Source organism: Oryctolagus cuniculus, chromosome 5, assembly GCF_964237555.1.
Source record: "Oryctolagus cuniculus chromosome 5, mOryCun1.1, whole genome shotgun sequence".
Taxonomy (NCBI): domain Eukaryota; kingdom Metazoa; phylum Chordata; class Mammalia; order Lagomorpha; family Leporidae; genus Oryctolagus; species Oryctolagus cuniculus.
Window position 1 is genome coordinate 108,363,306 of NC_091436.1, and position 26,829 is coordinate 108,390,134.

Below are 26,829 nucleotides of genomic sequence, written 5' to 3' on the forward strand. Positions count from 1 at the left end.
TTTATAGTATTTGGCCAACTGAATAGTGCCAATTCCATGAATGAAAATGATGATAAACAAACTTTAAAAATTCTCAGATAGGGGAGTATGGAAGAGAATGCTACCTGTTTGGTCAGGGACCTAAATTCTAATTCATTGCTGTTTTTATGCCCTGCCTCAGGTTTGTGACTTGGGAATTACCTTAACTCCCCAAAGTCAGAGGATTTGACAAGAATTGAAAGAGTCCTCTTTCCAAAATTTAAAATTAACAATATATGCAAGACATCAGAGAAATGAAGATACATCTGTTGCCTTTGTTAGTGAAAATAGCTAAGTTTGAGACATAAATTTAGATCTTCGGTTAGGGAACTTCGAAATACTGTTGCCTTTGTTAGTGAAAATAGCTAAGTTTGAGACATAAATTTAGATCTTCGGTTAGGGAACTTCGAAATACATTACCACAGAACAAAATATTCACTCAGTTTGACAAAGAATTTGGTGAGTTCAAGGAAAGTTCTTCAACATATCACCTCCTTTGGAGTGTTTGACTTTTGAGAATAGAAAAAGGGATCTGAGCTGACTAGACATACATATTATGACAAACAGGAATAGATATGAAAAGAAATGACATCATCTCTTTGGTAAAAGGTCCTTCAAATGTTAATAGGATATAGAGAAATACATTATCTTCCCAGAATAGCAAATGAATAGTAAATAGTGTATTTAAAATAAGCATAAATTGATGGAATCTACATAATAAAGTTACTGTGAGGAACAAATGAGATAAATTTATAATAATCTACTATGTGTTTTAATTGTTATTAATTTATCAATGAATCCTTTTGCCAAGCCAGACATTTTTTATTGGGCTTTCCTACTGTTTGTAAATTATGTGGGATGAAAATTTTTCAATGCTAAAATATAAACACTGGATCTTAGCAAAATGTTTACCAACATGTTAAAAGATTGTTTTTTAATACAAAATATGCATCTTCATCAATGTTAGATATTGAGAAAGTAAAATACTTCATAGAAATAAATTTCCTTTAATTGCATGTAAGAGCTTGAAAAGTATAATGAAGGAGAAGTGCTTTGAAGGGGGCTAGAATTACAAAGTTAATTGAGCTTCAGTTATTAAAAAGGAAGTAGGGGCACGTGTCTGTTATAATAGTTAAGAAACTAATTGGGATACCCACATCCCATATTGGATTCCCTGGGCTTAAGTCTCAGCTCTGTTACCTATTCCAGCTTTCCGCTAATGCACATCCTGAGGCAATAGGCAATAACTCTAGTAGTTTTGTCCCTGGAATCCACATGGCAGAACTGGATTGAGTTCTGGGCCTCTGGCTTCAGGCTTGCCAAGCTCAGCAGTTGAGGGCCTTTTGGAGAAAGAACCAGCAGAAGAAAGATCTCTCTCTCCCTCTCTCTCTCTCTATCAATATCGATCTCTATTTCTATCTCCAATCTATCTCTCCACCCCCCTACTTCCAAATAAAATGGCAATAAATAAATATTTCTAAAGTGCTAGGAAAGAAAGAAAAAGACAAGTAAATATACTGAAAATATCTGGAGAAATGGAGATTTTTTTAAACAAATGGGGCATTGCAAACCAATGTGGTAGAGCTTGACAACTGCTAGGGACATCAACACGCAAAGAAGCCAGTAAGCACCAATGGAAATGCTGGGTGGTGATGCCTGCCCAGAGGAAAATTATGGTATTTTATCTTATACAGCATCAAATATATGCAAAATTAGAGAAAGTATAAGGAACCCCCTAAAGCCATCTGTCAGCTTCAAAATTCAAAAATGCAACCAATTTTATCTTTATATAATCTATAAAATGTATACCCTATTGTCTACTTTCCAGATTATTTGAAACATATTTCAGGGTTCAAAACATTTTATTTTTCAATTATATACATGTATTTGTAAGTCAGGAATTCCTCAAAGATGCATAATAATTTTATTATCACACAAAAATTAATAATTCCTATCATAGAATCAGTGGTTATTTTCTTTTTTTACATGTCTTTTTTCTTTTTTCTTTTTATATGTCTTTTTTTTTAAATCAAATTCTGTTAAATACAGCAAGCTTGATTAAACCAAGTAACAGTCATGTATTGTGATTAGGTAATATGCCTCTCAACGTAATCGTTATATTTTTCACTGTTTTATCACTTGAACAGAATTTTGAAAAGAGATTAGACCTTTTGTAATTTAGAGTTTCTATGGTTCCTTATCTTTTCATACCTGAAGACCTGGGCATTTCTCCAAAGAATATGGTGTGAAATAGTATTTAGATATCATAAATGGAATCTAGATCTGCTCTTTGTTATAGTATTATCATTATCATTTTTAAAGCCTTTTCAGTAAACAAAGCCTGAAAATATTCTTTTGTTCTTGTTATGATAAAATATATAATGCATTTATAGGATACCCAGGATCCAGAATGAAAACTGTAGGTATTTTTTTTAATCACCTTCCAAACTTGCTAAAAAACTGTGTTCTCAATGAATGTATCTTATTGAGATACATTTAATTTAGCCCACAAATATGACCACTTTTATCACGTTTATTGAATATAGTACTGGAGGAATGAGTCAGAACAATTAGGCAAGAGAAATGAGTAAGGGCATCCAGATTGGAAAGGAGGAGGTCAAATGTCCTTATTTGAAGACTACATGGTCTTGTTTACAGAAACCCGACCTACTTCATCAAAAGACTGTTGAAACTAATAAACACATTCAGTAGAGTTGCAACAAAAATCAACATACAAAAATCAGTAGAGTGTAGTGTTTCTCCATGTTAATGGTGAGCTATCTGAAAAACAAATCAAGCGAACAATCCCAATTAAGCCGCTGCTGAGGCAGGCATTCAATGCAGCATCCCATTTTGGAATGCTTGCTTTCAAGATCCAGCTCTGCTCCCAGTTCTGCTGCTGGGAGGCAGCAGGCAATGGCTCAGTACTTAGCTACCTACCACTAATGTAGGAGACCTGGATTGAGTTCCTGGCTGCTGCTTTTTGTACTTTTTTTTTTTTTTAATTTTATTTAAGTAATATAAGTTTCATGTATTTCATATATACAGATTTACGAACATAGTGATACTTCCCACCCTACCCTTTCTTCCACCCATGCTCCAACCATTCTTCCTCCTCTCTCTCCCATTCTCATTCTTAATTTTACAAATGTCTACTTTCAATTGACTTAATGATCATAAAGTTAACACTACACTACATAAAAGAGTTCAACAAATAGTATGAAGAAAAAAAAAACACTGCTTCTCAACAGAAGAGACAAAGGCTGTGAATAATCATTGAATCTCAAAATGTGCATTTCATTCCAATACATTACATTTCAGGAATTCTATTAGTTACCTTGGATCAGGGAAAACATATGGTATCTGTCTTTTGGGGACTGGCTTATTTAAATAAGTATAATGGATTCTAGTTGCATCCTTTTTTGTTCCAAAAGACAAAACTTCATTTTTTTTACAGCTGAGTGGTACTCCCTAGTGTGTATATATATATACCCACATACATATATACACACATATATACACACATCTATATGCACATATATATACACATATATACATACATATATATACACACATATATACAACATGCATATATATATATGCAAGGTGTCTGGCGTGTAACAAATCTTCCCAGGCAGACGAATCAATTAATTCACAGGCTTTTATTGGGGTTCCGCTCCCGGGCGAGGTTCCCTGGTCCCAACAGAGCAACAGAGCGGGGGCCGGGAAGTCGTGCGTCAGAGATTGGAGGGCTCCTTTTATAGATTCAGGGCTTGGGGGTTAAAGGTTGAGGCAGGTCTGATCCTCATTGGTTGACCTTTAGGCACCCACGGGGACCTTGACAAGGACTTTTCTTCCCCTGAAGTGCGGGTAGGGACTCCATTCCCGGAAGTGTATGCCTTTACTCTTTGTGGATCCCAAAGCCTCCAATATACATACACACATACACACACACACATATGTATATACCATAATTTCTTTATCCAGTCAACAGTTGATGGACATCTGAGTTGATTCCATATTTTAGCTATTGTGAATTGTGCTACAATGAATATGGCAGTACAGATAACTGTTTCATATGCTGATTTCTTTTGATTTGAGTAAATTCCCTGGAGTGGGATGGCTGGATCATATGGTAGGTCTATATTCAGATTTCTGAGGTATCTCCATACTGTCTTCCGCAGTGGCTGCACCAATTTACATTGCCACCAATGGGAGATTAGCACACCTTTTTCCACATATCCTACCTAACATTTATTTTTTGTTAATTTCTGTATGAGAGCTACTCTAACCAGGGTGAGGTAAAAACCTCATTGTGATTTTGATTTGCATTTCTCTGATGGCTAGTGATCCTGAGAATTTTTTCAAATGTCTATTGGCCATTTGAATTTCCTCCCTTGAAAAATGCCTGTTAAAGTCCTGTGCCATTTCTTTTTTTTTTTTTTTTAAGTTTTATTTAATGAATATAAATTTCAAAAGTACAGCTTATGGATTACATATCCATATCCCCCCATATCGTCTCTCCCACCCGCATCCCTCCCCTTTCCCACTCCCTCTCCCCTTCCATTCACATGAGGATTCATTTTCGATTCTCTTTATATACAGAAGATCAGTTTAGCATACATTAAGTAAAGATTTCAACAGTTTGCTCCCACACAGAAACATAAAGTGAAAAATAATAGATGATTTTTTAAATGATGATGAAATCAGATCAGACCTATTGTCATGTTTAATCCCAGTGAGAGTCAAGTTGGGAATTGCTAATTTCTTCTTTTTTTTTTTTTTTTTTTTTTTTTTACAGAAGATCCGTTTAGTATACATTAAGTAAAGATTTCAACAGTTTCCTGTGCCATTTCTTAACTGGATTGTTTGCTTTTTGTTGTAGAATTTCTTGAACCTCTTTATAGATTCTGGATGTTAACTCTTTATCAGTCCCATAGTTTGCAAATATTTTCTCCCATTCTGTCGGTTTCCTCTTCACTTTGCTGAGTGATTTTTGGTTTTTTGTTTGTTTGTTTGTTTTGCAGTACAGAATCTTAGCTTGACATAGCCCATTTGTCAATTTTGGTTTTGATTTCCTATGCTTCTGGGGTCTTTTTCTAAGAAGTCTTTGCTTATGTCAATGTCTTGCAGAGTTTCCACAATGTTCTCTGGTAATTTGAGGGTAATAGGTCATAGATTTAAGTCTTTGATTCATAGTGAATGGATTTTTGTGTAAGGTGTAAAGTAGAGCAATAGTTTCATAATTCTGCATGTGGAGACTCAATTTTCTCCACATAATTTGTTGAAGAGACTGTCCTTGCTCCAGGGATGATACAAGCGCCTTTGTCAAAGATAAGTTTGTTATAGATGCATGGATTGATTTCTGGAGTTTCTAGTCTGTCCCATTGGTCTAAACATCTGTTTGTTGTTGTTGTTGTTGTTTGTTTGTTTTTATCATTACCAGGCTGTTCTGATTATAACTGCCCTGCAGCATGTCTTGAGATTTGGAATTGTGATGACTTTGGCTTTGTTTGTGTTGCATAAAGTTGCTTTAGCTATTCAGGGTTTTTTGTGTTTGCATATAAATTTTAGCATAATTTTTTTCTAAGTCTGAGAATAATATCATTGGTATTTTGATTACAGTCACATTGAATCTGTAAATTGCTTTCAGTAGTATGGACATTTTGGTAATATTGATCTTTCCAATCCATGAACATGGAAGATTTTTCCATTTTTTAAAATGTCTTCTACTTTCCTTATTGTTTTATAATTTTCATAGTAGAGATCTTTGACATCCTTGGACATTTATTCCAAGGTATCAACAAATGTTGCCATCTCCCTGTCTCAGCTGCTGAGAAGACAGCATCCTGTCTCAGCCAGTTGCTGTGCACTCGCACAAAGATTTCCTCAGCTGCCACCCTACCCTCTCAGCCGGGCAGTGGGCACTGTTGTGGTATAGATAGGGTAAGAGAAATGTTCCTTTTATTTCCACTGGGTCCACGGGTAACTACTAGCCCATAGGGCTCCAGGCCAGACTCATCCCAGGCTCTCCCCTGGACTATAGCACCACAGGTTACTGCAGTCTGGTCTCACCTCCATGTCCATGCTGCCACCGCTCCAACTGTTGGCTGCTGCGGTCATCTGTTGTGCTCATGTTTGTGCTGCGTGTCTACACCTTCCACACAGGTCCACGTGTTCCTCTTCCTTTCATAGAATTTCCAGTGGGGTTTACTAATTCTCCCCTGAGAGTACTTTCTGCACTGTTTTTTTTTTTTAATTATTATTTTTGCTCTTTATCCATAGCCTAGCACAGTATATGTTGTTCCCTATTCTGCCATCTTGCAAACCTTCTATGTTCCAAGAAATTAAATACCTTGTATTTCCTGGCATCTGACTTCAGACTGGTCCGGCCCTGGCTGTTATGGTTCATTTGGAGAGTACATAAATGGATGAGATCTCTCTCTCTCTCATTCTCTCTATTGATCTCTCTCAATCTCTCTCTCTCTCTCTCTCCCCTTGCTCTCTCTCCTCTCTCCATCCCTCCCTTCATTTCTCCACATCTCTTTCTATCACTTTTTCTCTCTCTCGCTCCCTCTCCCTCCCTCTCCCTGTCTCCCTGGCTTTCAAGTAGACAAACTTTTTAAACAACATTTATTAATAAATAATAAATAAAATAGCTTGCAAAAACAATAAAATAGCTAAGAATAAATCTAATCAAGGAAAAGAAATATCTCTTCAGTGAAATTTTTGAAATGATGAAATTAATCAAAAGGTATACAAGCAAATGTAAAGACATCACATGTACATGAGTTGGAAGAATCAATATGGTCAAAATGTATTACCCAAATAGATCTACAGATTCAATACAATTCTCATCCAAATACCAATGACAGTCTTCAGAGAAACAGAAGAAATGTAATGTATATAAAATGTAAAATAAAACATTGAAACAAAACTACAAAAGACTTCCACTAACCAAAGTCATCTTGAGCAAAAAGAGCAAAGCAAGAGTCATTCATATTATATAACTTCAAAATACACTACAAAGCTATGTTAACTGAAATGGCATGATATTAGCATGAAAATGCATGGAAAATAAGAAAAACAAAATACAGAGCCCAGAAATCACCCTATGTATTACAGCCAACTGATATTTGACAAAGAGCCAAGAACACACAATGGGAAAATTACAATCTCTTTAATAATTGGTGTTGGGAATGGTATATATCCACTTTTAAACTAATGAACCAATAACTTAGCCCCCTCAGTTACAAATATCAACTCAAAATAGGCCAAAAACCTAAATGTATTAGCTAAAACTGAAATACTACAGGAAAATATGCAGTAAGTACTTCAACTCATCTGTAAAGACAATGATTTTTTGATAAACCCCCAGAGCAATGGCAACAAAAGCAAAAATAGACAAGTGGAATTATAGAAAGCTAAAAGCTTCTGCACAGCAAAATATATGACCTACAGAGTGAAGAGACAATGTACATAACTGGAAAAAATATTTGCAAATCATAAATCTCACAAGGGGTTAATATCCAGAATTCATAAGTGACTCAAACAACTCAAGATAATAATAATAAAAAAAAACTAGTGGACTGAAACTCTCAAGATATGATATACAAATTCCTAATAGACACATGAAAAATTTCTCAGTCAACAAAATGTAAATGAAACTATAATGAGATACTGCCTCATGGCAGTTGGAATACCTATTTCCAAAAAGAACAACAAAAAAAACCAGTAATCCAAGATGACTGAACAGTTAGAAGTCTCAGTGACCTCAGCCACAAAAAGATATCAGAAAAACCAAGAAAGGACCATGTCCCCAGGGGACTGATAGAGAGAATAAGCAGAATAAAAAAACTCCATGGGGCAGTGAGGAGAGAGGACAGACTTACTACTTCCAGTCGCCACCAGCCACTATGGATCTGCTCATTCAGTTCCAGGCCAGGAAATGCCATCTTGCCAAGAAAAGATAGGAAGAAGTTGCCCTAGTGCCTGCTAAGGGCAACTTTCACTAAAGGAGAATTTCACAGTCCTTATCACCTCAGAGACCAGCCTGGGAAGCTGACGGTGGGACAGTGGAACAGAATAGGAACCCCAGAAATTAATTCATACATGTATGGCCAACTAGTCTTTGACAAATGAGCTAATGTCATCCCCAGGAGAAAGCACAATTTCTTAAACAATGTTGGGAAAATTTGATTTCTACATGTGAAAGTATGAAGCAAGACCCCTATCTATTCAAAAATCAACTCACAATGTGTCAAATATCTAAGCTGAAGACTTGACACCATCAAACTATTAGAAGTAGAAGAAAACATTGGGGAAACACTGCAAGACATTAGCCCAGGCTAGGGCGTCTTGGGTAAGACCCAGAAGTACAGGAAATAGACAAATGAGACTACATCAAGCGAAAAAACCTTCCATACAGCAAGGAAACAGTTAAAAATGTAAACAAGCAACCAACAGAAATGGAGAAAATATATGCAAACTATGCATCCAATATAGGGTTAATATCCAGAATATATGTTTAAGAAACAACAACAAAACAAGCAATCTAGTTCAAATATGAGAAGGGAACATGGTCAGGTATTTTTCGAATGTGAAGTACAAATGGCCAACAGACACATTACAAAATGCACAGGATCACCTGCCATGAGAAAATGCAAATAAAAACCACAGTGAGGGCTGGCGCCGTGGCTCACTAGGCTAATCCTCCGCCTGTGGCGCCGGCATCCCGGATTCTGTCCCGGTCGGGGCGCTGGATTCTGTCCCAGTTGCTCCTCTTCCAGTCCAGCTCTCTGCTGTGGCTCACGAGGGCAGTGGAGGATGGCCCATGTGCTTGGGCTCTGCACCCGCATGGGAGACCAGGAGAAGTACCTGGCTCCTGCCTTCTGATCAGTGTGGTGCGCCAGCTACAGCGCGCCGGCCGCGCCGGCCATTGGAGGGTGAACCAACGGCAAAAGGAAGAGCTTTCTCTCTGTCTCTCTCTCTCTCACTGTCCACTCTGCCTGTCAAAAAAAAAAAAAAAAAAAAAAAACCACAGTGAGATATCACCTCACTCCAGTTAGAAAGTTTATTATACAAAAATCAAAAAATGACAAACACTAGTGAGGTTGTGGACAAAAAGTACACTCATAATCTGTTGGTAGCAATGAAATTGACACAATCTTTGTGGAAAACAGTTTAGATATTCCTCGGAAAACTAAAAATGTATCTGCCATCTGACTAATTATCCCACTCCTGGCAATATATCCAAAGTAAATAAAATCATTTCAGAGAGTGCCTAAAGTCTCATGTTTATAGCCTCTCAATTCAGAATAGCTAAGATATGGAATCAACTCAGATGTTTATTAATGGATGATTGGATAAAGAATATATATATGTATGTATAATTTTTAAGAATATTTAATTGTTTATTTGAAAGTCAGAGTTACACAGAGAGAGAAGGAGAGGCAGAGATAGAAAGAGAAAGAAAGAGAGAGAGAGAGAGGTCTTCCATCTGCTGGTTCACTCCCCAACTGGCACAATGGCAGGAGCTGCGCTGATCTGAAGCCAGGAATCAGGAGTGTCTTCCAGGTCTCCCACACAGGTGCAGGGGCTCAAGCACTTGGACCATCTTCTACTGCTTTCCCAGGCCCTGGCAGAGAGCTGGATGGGAAGTGGAGCACCAGGACTCAAATCTGAGCCCATGTGGGGTGCTGGCACAGTGGCTTTACCTGCTATGCCACAGTGTCTGCCCCATATATGTATATATATTCTACACACACACACATACATACATCATGGAATATTATTCAGACATAAAAAAATTTAAATCCTGACATTTGCAATAAAATAAACACATCTGAAATTTATTATGCTGAGAAGCTAGGTCCAGAAATGCAAATATCACATGTTCTCTTATTTGCTTAAATTAATATATAGAAACAGTGTAAAAATAACTTTATATTTAGTTATAAATATTGCTTCTCTGAATCTTATCATGTAAATGACAATTTATTCTTTTCCCCATGTTAGTATAATTGAGAGGGTGGAATAATGAGGACCCTTGGGGCAACAGTAATATTTTGTTCTTAATTTGGGTACTGGTCATGAGTGTATTCAGAGAATCAAAAAGCTCATTCCTCTATATACTATGTGCATTTCTTAATATGTATACAGTATTTTAATAAAATATTTAACAAAGGACAAAAAACAACAAATGTTAGCAAGGATATGGAGAAAGAGGAACTCTCATATACCGTTGGTAGCAATGTAAATTAGTATATCTATTAGGAAAACACAATAGAGACTTCTGAGAAAAGGTTTTTAAAAGAACTACCAGAAAATTCAATAATCCCCATGATGGGTACATTATAAAAAGGAATTGAAATCAGCATATCAAAGAAGCATCTACATTGCCACATTTATTGTTGGATTTACATTAGTCAGATATTGAATCAATCTATATGTTTATGGATGGACAAATGGATAAAGAGAATATGGTATATATACACAGTACAATACTACTAAGCCATAAAAAAGTGTGAAATTTTGTTGTTTTTCAAAAATACAGATGGGCCTGGAGGATATTGGGCTAAATAAATCAGACATGGAAGGACAAACAGTACATGATCTCACATACATAGAACCTAAAAATTCTGGTCTAATAGAAGTTGAAAAGTAGCAAAGTGGTCAACAGAGACTGGGAAGAGTAGGGGAAATGAGAGCTGGGCAGAGAACACTGTTATATGAGGAATAAGGTCTGGTATTCTGTGGTACAATAGGATGAATATAGTTAACAATAATGTACTGTATGCCTCGAAATAGAAGAAAGGAATTTGAATGTACTTTCCATATAGAAATGATAAAAGTTAAGGTGAGGAATATGCTAATTTCCCAGACTTGATCATTACCCAGTATTCTATGAATCAAAATATTTCATTATACTTCATAAATATACAGAAGTATAATGTGGAAAAAGAGCAACTCTTGTTTTGCTGAAGGGAAGAATAAACTGGCAAAAAAAAAAAAAAGGTGAATTTATGCTCATGCTTGTCTGGTTGCATTGTACAATTCCTTCCCAGTTTCTGCAGTAATGATAGAGTAACCAACCACACCACTAATTTAAATGCCCATGGGGTAAATTCTAAGCAACTCTGAAACCTTGGTGACTTCAAAATTTAGAAACATAACCTCAAAGATTCAATCCTCTAATTTTCTCCTTCCTGTTTCCCAGGGAGAATCATTATTTGCTCATAAAATTCAATGATTTGCCCTTATCCCCAGAAGACTTATAGAATTCCCTGCTCAGCTTTTCCAAATCTCATCTTCCATTTGAAACTTCAAACTACCAAAGGAGAAAATATCAAATTAACACTTTGTGTTTCCACTTTTTCTGAGATGTCAGCCTCTAAACTCTTGTTTTCTGGATAAATGTATACAGACTAAGTAGAGTTTTATCTAAATTCTACACAATCTAGTAGTTTTCATAAGATGTTTCATCCCCAACAAATTACTATGTCACCAGAAACAGAAAATTTATTCCTTTTTTTCCTTAACTCTATATGGTTTTCTACTTAACATTGCACTGCAACAACACATAGCCACACAGATGCTTAATAGAGATTTTGTTTTAATTTAAAAAGTAAACCATCGGAGCTAACCAATTTTTTAAAGTAGACTGTTGGAACAGACATCTTGGAGAAAAAATGTGTATTAAATCTCATGCTCAGCTGGCGCCGCGGCTCACTTGATTTATCCTCCACCTGTGGCGCCGGCGTCCCGGTCGGGGCGCTGGATTCTGTCCCAGTTGCTTCTCTTCCAGTCCAGCTCTCTGCTGTGGCTCACGAGGGCAGTGGAGGATGGCCCATGTGCTTGGGCCCTGCACCCGCATGGGAGACCAGGAGGAAGCACCTGGCCCCTGGCTTCGGATCCGTGCAGCGCGCCAGCCTTGGCGGCCATTTGGGGGATGAACCAACGGAAGGAAGACCTTTCTGTCTCTCTCTCTCTCACTGTCTAACTCTGCCTGTCAAAAAAAAAAAAAAAAAAAAAAAAATCTCATGCTGTACACTACTTCATCAACTAGGTTTTTATTGACATACATGCTTCCTTTGTACTCACTACAAACTACTGTAATTAATATGAATTTGTTGAAGCAATGTATGAATTTTATTCACATTGGGGGAAATAGACATACCCAACTTGATATCTAACTTCTAAATATGGATTATGTCTACATGAACTCCATGAATATCAAAAGGGTAACACAATTTAGTGAGTATATTAAATAAAATTATGGTATCACCAAATTTTACAGACTAAAATATTCCTATTTTTCAATACATGTTTTGTCATTAGGTTGCTAAATTTCCTCATTCAGGATATTTTTAGATTAATATGTGGCAGTTGGCATTACCATCCAATTCCTTCTTAGCCTGTATTACAGATATCTGAAGCACTACATGTTAACATCTAAATTTACCTGTATGTGTTCCAAATCTTTACTTCCCCAAAACTTCTCTTTTTATTAACATATTATATTCCAAGTTCCCCAGCCTTGGAATGATTTATGAGAAATGAATAAATACTTAATGAACACTTAATAAATATTCATAGCATTGAATTTTCTACTTTTTTATTTCCCTCCTTACTCCTTTACACACCACATGTAATTCATCAGAGTCATTAATTTCTTCAGCACAATATCATTCATGTGCTTTTCAATCTTTTGGCTGCTATCAATTATAGGACAGAATTACCTCAGCCTTATATTGCTGTATGCGTTTTCAGTTGCTTCAGTTAGTTTAAAGCTGGTACTGATGGAATTTGATCACGCTACAGATGAATATGCCAATAAAGAAGTAAACTAAATTTGAGTGGTATATGGCATTCAGAGAAGAGTGGATTCATACTAAGAGAGCAAAAAATAGTTGAACATTATAGTGGAGAGATTGTGAACAATTAAAATTAATAAATACTCATAGCATTTGAATCATTGAAGAATGATTTACACTTCTGGTAGAAATTGGGGGTGACTGAAGCATAGATTAAGCCAATAGAAAAATGTGTTAAATTAAATTCTTAGTATATTAAAGCATGCAAACATTACTTGGAAATGTGGGTGCTAATACCCAAATAAGTTGATAAAAGTGAATATTTTTGATCAGAGAATCACAGGTAGTAGCAGTTAGTACTGATAGTACTGAGAATGATTTATTCTGTGTTATAAGCCAGTAGAATTTTGTATTAAAAAGAGAAGCATTGGGTTTTTCTATCCATTACTTTGTAACAGGTACTACCATATCTCTTTTTCTGGCTATTATTCCAAGTTTATTGAAAACATGACAGCATAGTAGAAATATTCAAGTGGCTTCATGAGGCATTTTGAAATTCATCTCAATTACCAGAAAAAAATCAAAGTATGGAAAAGAAATCTGAGAAACCACACAATAAAATAATAATACAACATCCAATATCCAATAAATATTATTAGACATGGAAAGAAACAGGAACCTATGGCCCATAATTAAGATAAAGGTAAATCAGAGTAATAGGTCAAGATATAATGGACATTATGTGATTACATAAAATGACATAAAAACTGTTATTTTAAATCTACAAGGACTGAAAAAATTAATTTAGAAAGGATAAAAATGAAGCTATAAAAGAGTCAAATATAAAATGAATTCACAAAAATCAACTATTAAAAGCAATATTAAGAGGACCAGCGTTGTGGTGTAGCTGATAAAGATACCACCTGCGGCCGGCGCTGTGGCTCACTAGGCTAATCCTCCACCTAGCGGCGCTGGCACACTGGGTTTTAGTCCCGGTCAGGGCGCCGGATTCTGTCCCAGTTGCCCCTCTTCCAGGCCAGCTCTCTGCTGTGGCCAGGGAGTGCAGTGGAGGATGGCCCAAGTGCTTGGGCCCTGCACCCCATGGGAGATCAGGAGAAGCACCTGGCTCCTGGCTTCGGATCAGTGCGGTGCGCAGGCCGCAGCGCGCCGGCCGTGGCGGCCATTGGAGGGTGAACCAATGGCAAAGGAAGACCTTTCTCTCTGTCTCTCTCTCTCACTATCCACTCTGCCTGTCAAAAAAAAAAAAAAAAAAAAGATACCACCTGCGATGCAGGCAGGCATTGCATGTGGATGCTAGGTCACATCCTAGATGCTCCATTTCCAATCCAGCCCCCTGCTCACGACCTGTGAAAGCAGCAGAAGATGATCCAAGGCCCTGGGCCTCTGATACCCACATGGGAGACCCAAATGAAGCTCCTGGCTCCTGGCTTCAGCCTGGTGCAGCCCTGGCCATTACATGTTTTATTTCCCTTCTATTTTTAGGAACCCTGGCCTAAAAATCTGAAATCTCTATTGCTATGAACTAAATAAATTCAAAGAAAATTTTCCCAGCACTAGAAATTATCTCAAAAGCACGTGCTTTGAGTTTAATTGTCTGGATTAGTTCATTTGGGTCCAGGTGTTTCTTATGTTTTTCCATATTCAAAGTAAAGTAAACTTCATGAGGTTTCATTTGGGGAGTAATCAATCTGTCCTGAGCAAGACCACCAGAAGCTGATAGGTGTGAGAACTGAAGAGCTGCCAGTCTATTAAAACATAAGGAATGAAACAATTTTTAGTTCACTCAAATATAAATGCTAATAACTATGGAAATTTTTCTTGCCCTTTTTCAAAGACTGAGGTGAATAAATCATTTATTTTTTAATCCATACAGTCTGAAAAAAATTGAATCATATAATTCAGAAAACTATCTCAAGTACTCATAGAATCACTTTTTAGAGCATTTTCCATAGTTTTCTGATGGCTTTGTATTTATTTAAAATATCATAACTTTCTTCTTTCTCTTGAATTATAAGGATTTTAATGAATACACAAAACTGTCTACTTAAATATACACATATTTCATGTCATTGTTGAACTAAGTTAAAATGAAGTTTCAACTTTCACAGTAATTACAATCAAAAGCATTTTTCAAAAACCAGTTTATTTTCAAAGTTTTAACAGTAAACTGTGCCATCCACTTGTTTGTGCTGTTTTGGGGGAGGCAGCTGTAAACTTTATCATCTAAAATCTAGATTTATGTGTAACTGTGGTAAAAATAAAAATTAAATTTGAAATTCAAAATGATTAATGAAGCCCATGAAAACTTTAAGCTAACAATTACAAATCAATACTTTCCCATCTGTAACATATGAGAGCCAAATGTTTCTGTTTTCCTTGAAATCAACTTGACTTCCTTGTAAACTTACAGGAAGAAATATTGTTTTATTTTCTACTTCAGTCATTTTGACATTTGACAGAGTATTACTAGTAGTGAAGGGTTGAAAATACATTTGAGCTTGTATCAGGAAGAAAAGAAAACCTAAGATTATATGTAAAAAGAAGAAATAAATGTATTTTTCCTAACATTTCTGAACAATGGAAAGGTTTTATTCCATAACTGGTATAATTATTTATTTGCAATATTATATTCAACAAGAAAAGCAGTATACAGAATGTATTGGAGTGTTTTTAAATTCCAAAGTCAGTGCGCTGTGGAGTGGCAGGTTAAGCTGCAGCCTGTGATGCTGCCAGCATTCCAAATTGGTGCCAGTTCGGGTCCTGCCTGCTCTACTTCCAACATTCCCAATCCAGCTCCCTAGTGATATGCCTGGAAAAGCAGCAGAAGATGGCCCAAGTACTTGGACCCTGCACCCAAGTGGGAGACCCGATTGCAACTTCTGGCTACTGGCTTCAGCCTGTCCTGGCCCTGGCCATTGCAGCCATTTGGGGGAGTGAAACAAACCAAAAGATGAACAACTCTCTCTCTTTCTCTCTTTCTCTCTCTCAAGTCTGACTTTCAAATAAAATAAATAAATCTTTTTTTAAAAGTTAACTAGGTCATTTAATTTTCAATGTGTATAAGATTAGAGTTGTCATTGTCATAATTTGATGCGTCTTACCTTGAGACTTTCAGTATATTGAAAGCATAGCATAGAATAGAACTTTAAATAAGTGACCATTTCTAACTATTTAATCCTAGACTGTACTTCTTTTAGTTTACTTCTCTTTTTTACAAAAGTTGAATAATTACCAGATATTACTGCTATCATATTTTTAAAGATTTATTTACTTATTTATTTGAAAGGCAGAATTAGAGAGAGTGAAAGGCCGGAAAATAAATCTTCCATCTGCTACTTCACTCCCTAAATTACCACAATAGCCAGGGCTTTTGGCCAGGGCTATTCCAGGATGAAGCCAGGAGATAGGAACCCACATATGTAGGAATACAAGTACTTGAGCCATCTTCCTCTGCTTTCCCAGGCACATAAACTGTATTGAAAGTGGAGCAGCTGGGACTTGATGCAGCACTCACATGGGATTTTGACATCACAGGTGTCAGCTTAATGAGGTGCACCATGATGCCAGCCCCTGGTATTTTTATTGTTATGTTCACCGTGAAGAGAATGAAAAAGCCATGTCTATTTATCCTTACAAGATTAATTGTGTTCACCAAAATGAGTGCTTTTCGATGTCCTTATTTTTGTTTTCATTCTTGCCCCTTGGCAAACTTTCTGATATCATTTTTCCCCAACTTATTCTTAAGGTGAGTAGGCTACACAACTGAACAGAAAAGATCCAGCTGAAAAGCCAATGAGAGTATTTCAGGCATGGAAAGCCAAGACACTCTGGCAAAAAAAAAAAAAAAAAAAAAAAAAAAAAACCTAAATGAAAGATCTCTGCGAGTGAGATCCCAGTAGAAAGAACGGGTCATCAAAGAAGGAGGTACCTTTCTCTGAAGGGAGGAGAGAACTTCCACTTTGACCATGGCCTTGTCTAAATATAATCAGAGTTGGTAAACTCAAAAGGCTTCCATAGCCTTGGCAACTCATGACAAGAGCCTAGGGTGATTACTGAGGCCATAAACAAGAGTGTCAATTTGTTAAATCAACAACAGGAGTCACTGTGCACTTACTCCTCATGTGGGATCTGTCCTTAATGTGCTGTACATTGTGATTTAATGCTATAACTAGTACTCAAACAGTATTTTTCACTTTGTGTTTCTGTGTGGGTGCAAACTGTTGAAATCTTTACTTGATATATACTAAACTGATCTTCTGTGTATAAAGAGAATCGAAAATGAATCTTGATGTGAATGGAAGGGGAGAGGGAGCTTATGTAATCCATAAGCTGTACTTTGGAACTTTATATTCATTAAATAAAAATTTTAAAAAAGGTACATGTAATATTTCAGATCTGCAGGAGGTCAAAATATTTTAGCTTACTCTGGTTCCTTTGACCCTAGAAATGCAGTTCTTGATATTTCTATAACTGCAAATGGAACAGACAACTAATGTCTGAAAATAAAAAGTGCAAGGAATGGAGGCAAAAGATGAAAAATGTAACACTTTGATGGGAAGAATAAGTATATGGATTTTCTCCTGTTTTTTACTGAGAATTCATAATTATTGAAACAATTTCTTTATCAGATATTAATGAAACTATAACCTATACAGCATCAATATGAACATATCCCTAGTATCTTTTGGCTAATAAGCTGGTATTCTTTCCTATTAATTTTTTTTAATTTTTTTGACAGGCAGAGTTAGTGAGAAAGAGAGAGAGAGAGAGAGAAAGGTCTTCCTTTTTCCATTGGTTCACCCCACAAGTGGCTACGGCCGGCGTGCTGCACTGATCCAAAGCCAGGAGCCAGGTGCTTTCTCCTGGTCTCCCATGCGGGTGCAGGGCCCAAGGACCTGGGCCATCCTCCACTGCCTTCCGGGGCCACAGCAGAGAGCTGGACTGGAAGAGGAGCAACCGGGATAGAATCTGGCGCCCCAACCAGGACTAGAACCCGGGTGCCGGTGCCGCAGGTGGAGGACTAGCCTATTGAGCTGTGGCACTGGCCCCTATTAATTTTTAAAAATGGTTTATCTATTTATTTGAAAGATGAGAGAGAGAAACCAAGGAAAAGTGAGAGATCTTCATGCACTGATTCACTCCTCAAATGACTACAGCAGCCAGGGTTGGACCAGGTCAAAGTCAAAAGCCAGAAACTCCTTCTATATATCCCACATGGGAGGCTTGGACACAATAACTTGGGATATCACTCATTTGTTCCTAGGTTCATCAGCCAGAAATTGTTCTTTTTCATCAGCAAGAAATTGTTTTGGAAACAGAGCAGTGAGGACTTGAATTGGCACTTAGTTAAAGGATGCCAACTTTATAAACTATGGTTTATCCACTGTCCCACAGCACCAACTACAATTACCTACTATTTTTTTGAAGTCTTCTATATATTAAGTCATAGGTCCTTATGTTATGAGATACTTACAGACCATAATTGGTTAGTATAATGAAGAATGCATCCTTTATCACATAGTTACCCATTAATTTTCACGTATCAATAGTAGGTAAAACCCAGTCATTTAGCAAAAGTCTCGACACAATATTATTAATATAGTCATTATGTTGTACACTACATCCCTAGACTTGGTCATCCACGTATCTTTGACTTTGTTTCCTTTGACCAACGACTACACATTTCCTTCCTAACCCATGCCTACCCCTGGTAACTGTAGTGTTATTCTCTATCTTTGTATTTTTACTTGTTACAGATTCTACTTATAAATGAGATCATACAATATTTTTCTTTCTGTATCAGAATTATTTCACTTAGAATAATATTCTTCATTCATATTGTGGCAAATAACACTCTATTTTAAAGGTATATGTGGTTCCTTATTTCCCGTATTTATTGCATCATTACTCACAATAATTAAGATATAGTTACTAATTCTGGTTGATGATTATGAAAAAGGTTGGATTATTATACAACTAGTATGCTTAATAAACCAAATCAGTCCCAAATATGGTATCCATTTGTACATTATTACGAGTTTGCAGCAAGAAAAACACATTGAAGAAAATCATGAATTTTCTCTATCTGTTTCTCACACACAGATTTCTGGACCAGTCTCAATGGAGAATTTTACTGGCTGCATAGAAGTTATAGAATTCAATAACTTGAGATCCTTCATTCCATCCAAGGCAGTGGAAAAATATCACATTGACAATTGCAGGTAAAATATCACTAATGAATTTTCAAATCATTCATTCAAATAACCACATGAAAAGGCATCCTTTCAAAGTAAAATAATCTAATCATTATAAACTATAATTCCTTGATTTTATTTTTTTCTTCATATTCTCACATATTTTCTTTATATTTTTTCATATTCTCTACTTTACTCTGTTATAGGCTATGCAATTTATAAGCTGTATATTCCAACTAAGATAAACCATTTATTTATAATTGGTATCTGATTTGTGCTGTGTAACGCACACAGCTCAACTAACAAATAATTAGTTCATCATGATCTGAAAATATCATCTATCAGAACTAATTTTAAAAATATGCATACTAAGGACCATGCACATGATGCATTGTTTAGAGTGATAATATTGTTCTTTTCTACAAAATATCACTGTCAAACAATTCTCCTTGTGCTTTAATCTCCATTATTGGGGATTGATCTATTTTTTTCTAGGAAATCTGCTTCTGGCTACAGAGATCTCCAACTGTGGTTGGGAAATAGAGTGGACTAGAATAATTCCACGTTTGAGATGGCATTAATGCATTGCTATTAGGTGGTTAAAATATTACCTATACCCTGGTAATTTATAAAAGATACATTTTAGAATTTTGTAATGTTCAGGAAAAGGTTCACACAAGGAATGAGACTGTCCGGATGAGGTGAGTTTTTTTTTTTTTTATTACAGAATAGCATAAAAAATGAGGAAATATTAAAACCATACCACCTATTATGATCCAAGGTGGACAAATAGTTACTCAGAAGCCTTCCTTAAAGGGTTTATAGTATACCAGAGGAGACATTGATAAAATATCCAAGCAGATATTGTCATGTGTCACATAATTTCTGGATAATGTTGTGAGAAATGCATTGTTAGGTGTTTTTTTTTTTTTTTTGTAGTATACAATCTGAGACAGTTATAATGCCACTAGACAATATAACTACTGTCATTTATGAGGTCTATCATTCAGTGAAATGTCATACTGTTTGTGATATGGATATGATAAACTTTGGATGAGAAAAACATACAGAATGCTATGAAAACTTTACATATATTAATATTATCAAATTTATTTCCTTCAGAAGGGAGAATTGTGTATATCAGATAATCTAAGAAACACTTCAGAAAATAAAAGTATCACCCATCCCTATTTTTATAAGAACCGGGATTTTCAGGCTAATACATTTAAATAATTTGTGACCTGTATCATATAGTTGGCAAGGTTTTTTTGGTTTCTATGCTGTTTAAAATCATAGTTTAAAATCAATAGCTTAATAGATCCTGGCAATGTTAATATAAGTCAAATACCTGTAATTCCCTGTATTTTACCACTTTTTCCTGATTTTCCAGCAGTTTATCTCCTTTTGGTTGGTTTGTAATTACTATATCCTAACATTTAACTCTCAGGCTCTGTGTTCCCTACCTTTTCTGTCAAGTGAGATGTTATATGGCACTTACTGAATTCGTAGCAGGCACAAGGTAACACAATCATTGAATAGGATATTATCCTTTATAATTAATAGAATCATGTCGTAACAGCATTTTGGTAGTCTTAAGTAGTTCTATTCTTAATTTTATAAAAGCGGGACATTTTTCAGGTTGTTTGTGGTATTGTAGTTGAGTTTTAGGAATCTACTATGTATTGTATAGATTAATCCTGTGTCATTTTCATGATTTGAAAATATTTTTTCATATTTTATAGGTAAGTTATTACTCTACTGATGGAAATATTTAAGTGTTAATGAGTAACATTATTATTATATTATTGTTTTTATTTTGTGTGCCTCATATCACTTGTCCCCAAATCACTGCCATGTTCAATGTCATGAAGTATTTTTTTCTGTCCTGTTTTCTCCTAACAATATTATCATTTAAGGTCTTACACTTAGATCATTGATCTATTTTGAGTTGATTGGTATATATGGTATTAAATAAGGATTAATTTCATTATTTTGCATGCGGATATATAGTTTTTCCCAGAACTATTTGTTTAAAAGACTGTCTTTTACCCCCAACAAATGGTCTTTGCATCAAAAGATTATATGAACAAAGGTCTATTTAATTTTTCTATATTCTAGTCTTTATGCCACTACTGGAATCTTTTTACTACTGTAGCATTATACAGAGTTCTGACATCAAAAAGTATTAAACATCCATTTTTTTTTTCTTTTTCAAGATTGCTTTGGCTAGTAGAGTCCCTTTAGATAGTCTATGTGGTTTTTAGAATGGGTTTCCAATTTCTGCAAAATTGCAGTGAATTTTAGATTGCTTTGAGTAATACTAACATCATAAAATATTGTCTTATACTCCATAAATATAAAATATATTTCAACTTATTCATGTTTTTAATTTATTTTAGCAAAGTATTGTAGTTTTCCCTGTGTAAAACTTTAACTTCTTGGTCAAGTTAATTTCTCTTAACTTTATTCATCTGGGTGATGTTGAAAGTAGGATTGCTTTTATAACTTCCTACTAGTCAGTTCTTACGATACAGAAATACAGATGACTTTTATGTTGAATTTGTATACTACTATTTATTTGAATTCACTTATTAATTCTAAAAGTTTTTTTAATGATGTTTGATCTTTCCTATGTGAAATCATATCATCTGTGAAAAAGACTTTTATTTCTTTCTTCCAAGTATAGATGGAATTAATTTTTCTTCTCTAATTGCTCTGGTTAGAATTCCAGGACCAATTTGAATAGATGTGCTGAAAGAGGACACCCTTGCCATGTTCCTCATTTTAGAGAAAAATTTTCAGCTTTTTCATGATTCACTGATATATTGTGTTTTTCATTTGTAGCTTTTATTATGTTTTAGTAGCTTTCTTCTATTCCTAGTTTTCCCATTTTTAAGTTTATGGTTTAAATCTTTTTAAAAAATTTTATTATTATAAAGAGAATAGATCTCATTGTAGGTACAGTTCTAAGAAGATAACCATACTTTCCTCTCTCACCATCTCCCTCCTTCAATCTCATTCCTTCCTTCCTTTCTTTTTTCCTTTAATTTTTACAAGCATAATTTTAATATACTCTATAATCATAGGTTGATTCACGACTAACTATAATATTCAACAAGTGAAAAGTAGGAATACCACTTTCCACAAAAGTATGAACAAGTATGTTACAAAATGTCCATTTCATTTCCTATACATTTTTTGTATTCTGTATTAACTGCCACATATCAGAGAAAACATATGATATTTGTCTTTGGGGAATGAGCTTATTTCACTAAGTATAATGGTTTCCAGTTGCGTCCATTTTGCTGCAAAAGACAGCATTTCTTTTTTTTTTTGTATGACTGAGTAGTATTCCATAGTGTATATATACCTAATTTTCTTTAGCCAGTCTTTAGTTAACGGATATATGGGTTGATTCTGTATCTTAGCTATCGTGAATTGAGCTGCAATAAACATGGAGATACAAATAACTATTTCATATACTGATTTCATTCTCTTTGCATAAATTTCCAAGAGTGGGAAGGATGGGTCATTTGTTAGATTTATCTTCAAATCTCAAATAAATTCCACTTGATCATTACATAACATTCTTTCACTATGCTACTGAATACACTTCACTAGCATATTGCATTCAGTATTCATAAAGGACATTGACCCACAATTTTGTTTTCTTGTTATGTCCTTGTTAAGCTTTGATGTCAAGATAATGTTGGACTCCTGTAGTGAATTAGAAAGAATTCCCCTCTTCAGTGTTTTAGAAAAGTTTGAAGATAATTAGCTTTCATTTTTCTTTCATTTTTTCAATTTTATTCTTTATTTTAATTTTAATTAATTTTGACACATTCAATATGATTTGCAGATAAAGGTCTAAGAAGATAATGATATTCCCTACCTCCTTCCTTCATACCTTCCCATCCTTTTTCCCTCAAACTTTCTTTACTTTAGATTTTTTTAATCTTACTTAAGATATACAAATGTCATGATTTCATATATAGGAACATAGTTATTTATTCCAACTTTTTAAAAAATTGTTAGCAGTTACTGTGAATGAATTAATCTGAGAAGTTCTCTCCCAGCCATGGCATTGTTTATGTATACTCAGGCTATTGACTTCTGTATTTTAATTTTATATCCTGGCACTTTGCCACATGTTTTCATGAATACCAATTCTGTCTTAGTTGAGTCTTTTGGATCCCCTATATACAGAACCATGTCATCTACAAATAGGAATCATTTAAATTCCTCCTTTCCTTTTTGTATCCCTTTGGTTTATTTCTCTTGCCTAATGGCTCTAAAACTTCCAGAACTATATTGAATAGCAATAGTGAGAGTGGTCATCTTTGTCTGGTTATAGATCTTAGTAGGAATGCTTCCAATGTTTCCCCATTCAATAAGATGCTGGCCGTGGGTTTATCATAAATTGCTATAGCTGTGAGGACTATGTTATGTGGATGGCAGCTTCCTTAGTTCATACTGAGTGAGTGCATGCAACTGGTGCCGGGGCTTATAATACCAATAATCTTAGTCCCAAGACTTAGGGATATGAACTGGACCTTACTCCAGTCCTACAGGTGACTATAGGATATACAGGAGATTTTGCACTGGCTGGTATGGGTTCAGAGTGGTGAAACGCAGGCGGGTTCTTCCCTAGGTTCCACTGGGTAGATTCCAGTGGGTTTCAGGAATTTGTACTGATTATTACAGTCCTGGTATTATAGGATACAGTACAATCATTACCCAGATCTTCCAGGTTGGGAGCAGGTCTTTCAGATAATGGTAGCTATTTGTCTGAAGCAGAGTAATGCAGATAGAGCCCTCTAGATACAAAGAATGAGGGAAAATTACCCCAAATATTATAATACCAACAGCACCTGTCACAGTACCACAAGGCACAGATGTGTCCTCAGTTCTCCCAAGGCATGCAAGGGGTTTGGGGGGGGGAGGGTCGTGGTTTCCCAGGGTTCCTATCACTGGGAGGTAGGAGGTATAGTGGGAACTTCCTCAAGTTGATCCCCAGAATTTATGGGTTGCTGCTGGTGGTAGCCCCAAGAAGCTGAGGGGAACCCCCTGTATCATGCTGAATGAGTAAGCACAACTCCAGGGCTTAAAATCCCAAGGTTGCAGTATACAGTAGGTCCACCTGATAACTTATCCAGACTCTGGCTCTGCTCACCTCTGATAGCAGCAGAACGGAGATCAACTGCACAACTCAGCAGAGCCAGCTAAGTCTGGCACTTTGTGGAGACTGGGGAGTGAGAAAGGCAATAAAACTTCCCTTTCCTGATCCAAGTAGTCACTCAAATCCCAGTCAGCTCTCCAGGCTGGAGTTAAAGTCAGTGGGGCCAGTGGGATTCCCCCTCAGTTAAAGATGCTGCTGGCAGGGCATATGGCACCTCTTCCTGCCTTGATTTGGGAAACTGGTGACTCCCCAGTGGTAGCTGGCTGCACGCATAACCAGGCCCAGCAGTGTGTGTCTCCTTTTTCTTTACGATTTATTTTAGTTATTTGAAAGACGGAGTTACAGAGAGTGGTAAAGACGGAGAGAGGTCTGCATCTGTTGTTTCACATTGTGGTCAAGTGGCTACAATGGCCAGGTCTGAGCTGATCCGAAGCAAGGGGCCAGGAACTTCTTCTTGGTCCCCCACGTGGATGCAGGGGCCCAAGGACATGGACCATCCTCCACTGCTTGCTCAAGCCATAGCAGAGAGCTAAATCAGAAGTGGAGCAGCAAGGACTCAAACTGATGCCCATATGGGATACCTTAGCTGCAGACTGGGCTTTAACCATCAGAACCACAGTGTTGACGCCTCACCTTTTTTCGTTGCTGTACCAGTCCCTGGAAATGTGGTCCTTCCTTTATTTCTGTTGTATCTTTCTGCATCTGAGGTCAGTGTGTCTTCCCAGTCCTAAACCATCTTAGATTTTCATCACAGCAGATTTTGTTTCAAGTAATTTATCAATTACATTCAGGTTATCCAACTTGTTGATATATAATTACTCAGTACTATTGTATAATCCTTTTTATTTCTGTTCAATCATTAGTAAGAGCACTAGTTTCATTTCTGATTTCAATAGCTTTTTTTTCTTAGCTCATCTGACAAAGATTTGCTAATTTTGCTGATTTTTTCAAAGAAACCACTTTGGTTTCATTGATTATCTGTTGATTTTCTATTCTCTATTTCATTTATCTCTTCTGTAATCTTTATTATTTCCTCTTTCTACTAGCTTTGGGTTTAGCTTGTTCCTATTTTAGTTGATTAAGTTGTGAAGTTAATTTGTTGATTTAAGGTATTTCTTGTTTTTTAATATAACCTTTTATAGCTGTAAGTTTTCCCCCTTAACAGTGATTTTTCTACATCCCATAAATTCTGTAATTCCCTTTGTGAATCACTCTTTGATTTATTGGTTATTTAATAGTATGTTGCTTTACTTTCCACAAATTTTAATTTTCTACTTTTATCTCTGTTATTGATTTCTAACTCCATTCCATTGTGGTCAGAAATGATACTCTGTTTGAAATAGATTCTTCTATGCCTGTTGAGGTTTAAATTTTAGGCTAAGATACTGTCTGTTTCTGAAACATTCTACATACATTTTTATTATTCTTTTAAAAGTTACAAAATAGATATTGCAAATAGTAATATAAGTTGCCATATACCTCTCACCCCATTTCCCATATTATCTCAAATTAATACATTTGTAATAATTAATGAACTAGATCCAATTTCTCTTATGCTTTTATTCAAACTCTTTTCATCCCACAAACCACTCCAAGCCTCTAGTTCTACATTTAGATGCACATTGAAGAGTAATATGTATGCGCTTGATAAGTTGTGCATTTTGTACTCATGTGTGAATGCTAGATAAAGTTGGTGTGCTAGTCCTCTCTTTTCTTACTTGTCTTCTGTATCACTGCTTTAGCCATTTTGAGGGTAAGATATTGATGTATCCAGCTTTTACCATATGATATCAGTTTTGGTCTTGATTCTGTTAAGTTCTCATTATCTATTTTGATGGTTTCATTAGTAGTCTTAAGTGTTACAATCACTGTATTTTCTTGCCATATTGAATTTTATTAACACACGCATTTCTTTTTTAAAACTTTTTGAACTTAAATCTATCTTGCCTGATATTACTAGAGTAGTGCTTGGTATGTTTCATTTACTATTGGCATAATGTCTCCTTTTCTTCCATCCACTTTCAGTTGATTAGTATCTTTGGATCTAAAATGAAACCCTTGTAGTGAGCATAGAATTAGATCATGTGGTTTTATCCATTCCTTTTATTTTGAGTAGATATATCTATTTACAATTAGGTTAATTATTGATGAAGAGAGACTTGTTGTTTTCCTATTTGATTTCTACACAACTTATAATCTTTGTTCTTAATTTCTTTGGTTATCATCTTCTTTTATATTTAGCTGATTTTTTTTTTTGACAGGCAGAGTGGACAGTGAGAGAGAGAGACAGAGAGAAAGGTCTTCCTTTGCCGTTGGTTCACCCTCCAATGGCCGCCGCGGTCGGCGCGCTGCGGCCGGCGCACCGCGCTGATCCGATGGCAGGAGCCAGGAGCCAGGTGCTTTTCCTGGTCTCCCATGGGGTGCAGGGCCCAAGCACCTGGGCCATCCTCCACTGCACTCCCTGGCCACAGCAGAGAGCTGGCCTGGAAGAGGGGCAACCGGGACAGAATCCGGCGCCCCAACCGGGACTAGAACCCGGTGTGCTGGTGCCGCTAGGCAGAGGATTAGCCTAGTGAGCCATGGCGCCGGCCCTTTTTTTTTT

General features: G+C 36.1%; 1 protein-coding gene across 1 annotated transcript in view; it reads left to right on the plus strand.

Annotated features, from left to right (window-relative positions):
* Positions 1 to 26,829, plus strand: part of EYS (eyes shut homolog) — a 1,404,981-nt gene that overhangs the window by 755,857 nt on the left and 622,295 nt on the right. Inside the window, exon 19 of the mRNA XM_070074646.1 lies at positions 18,957 to 19,075. Coding sequence (XP_069930747.1) covers positions 18,957 to 19,075 — 119 coding nt within the window. The remainder of the gene's footprint in view (positions 1 to 18,956; positions 19,076 to 26,829) is intronic.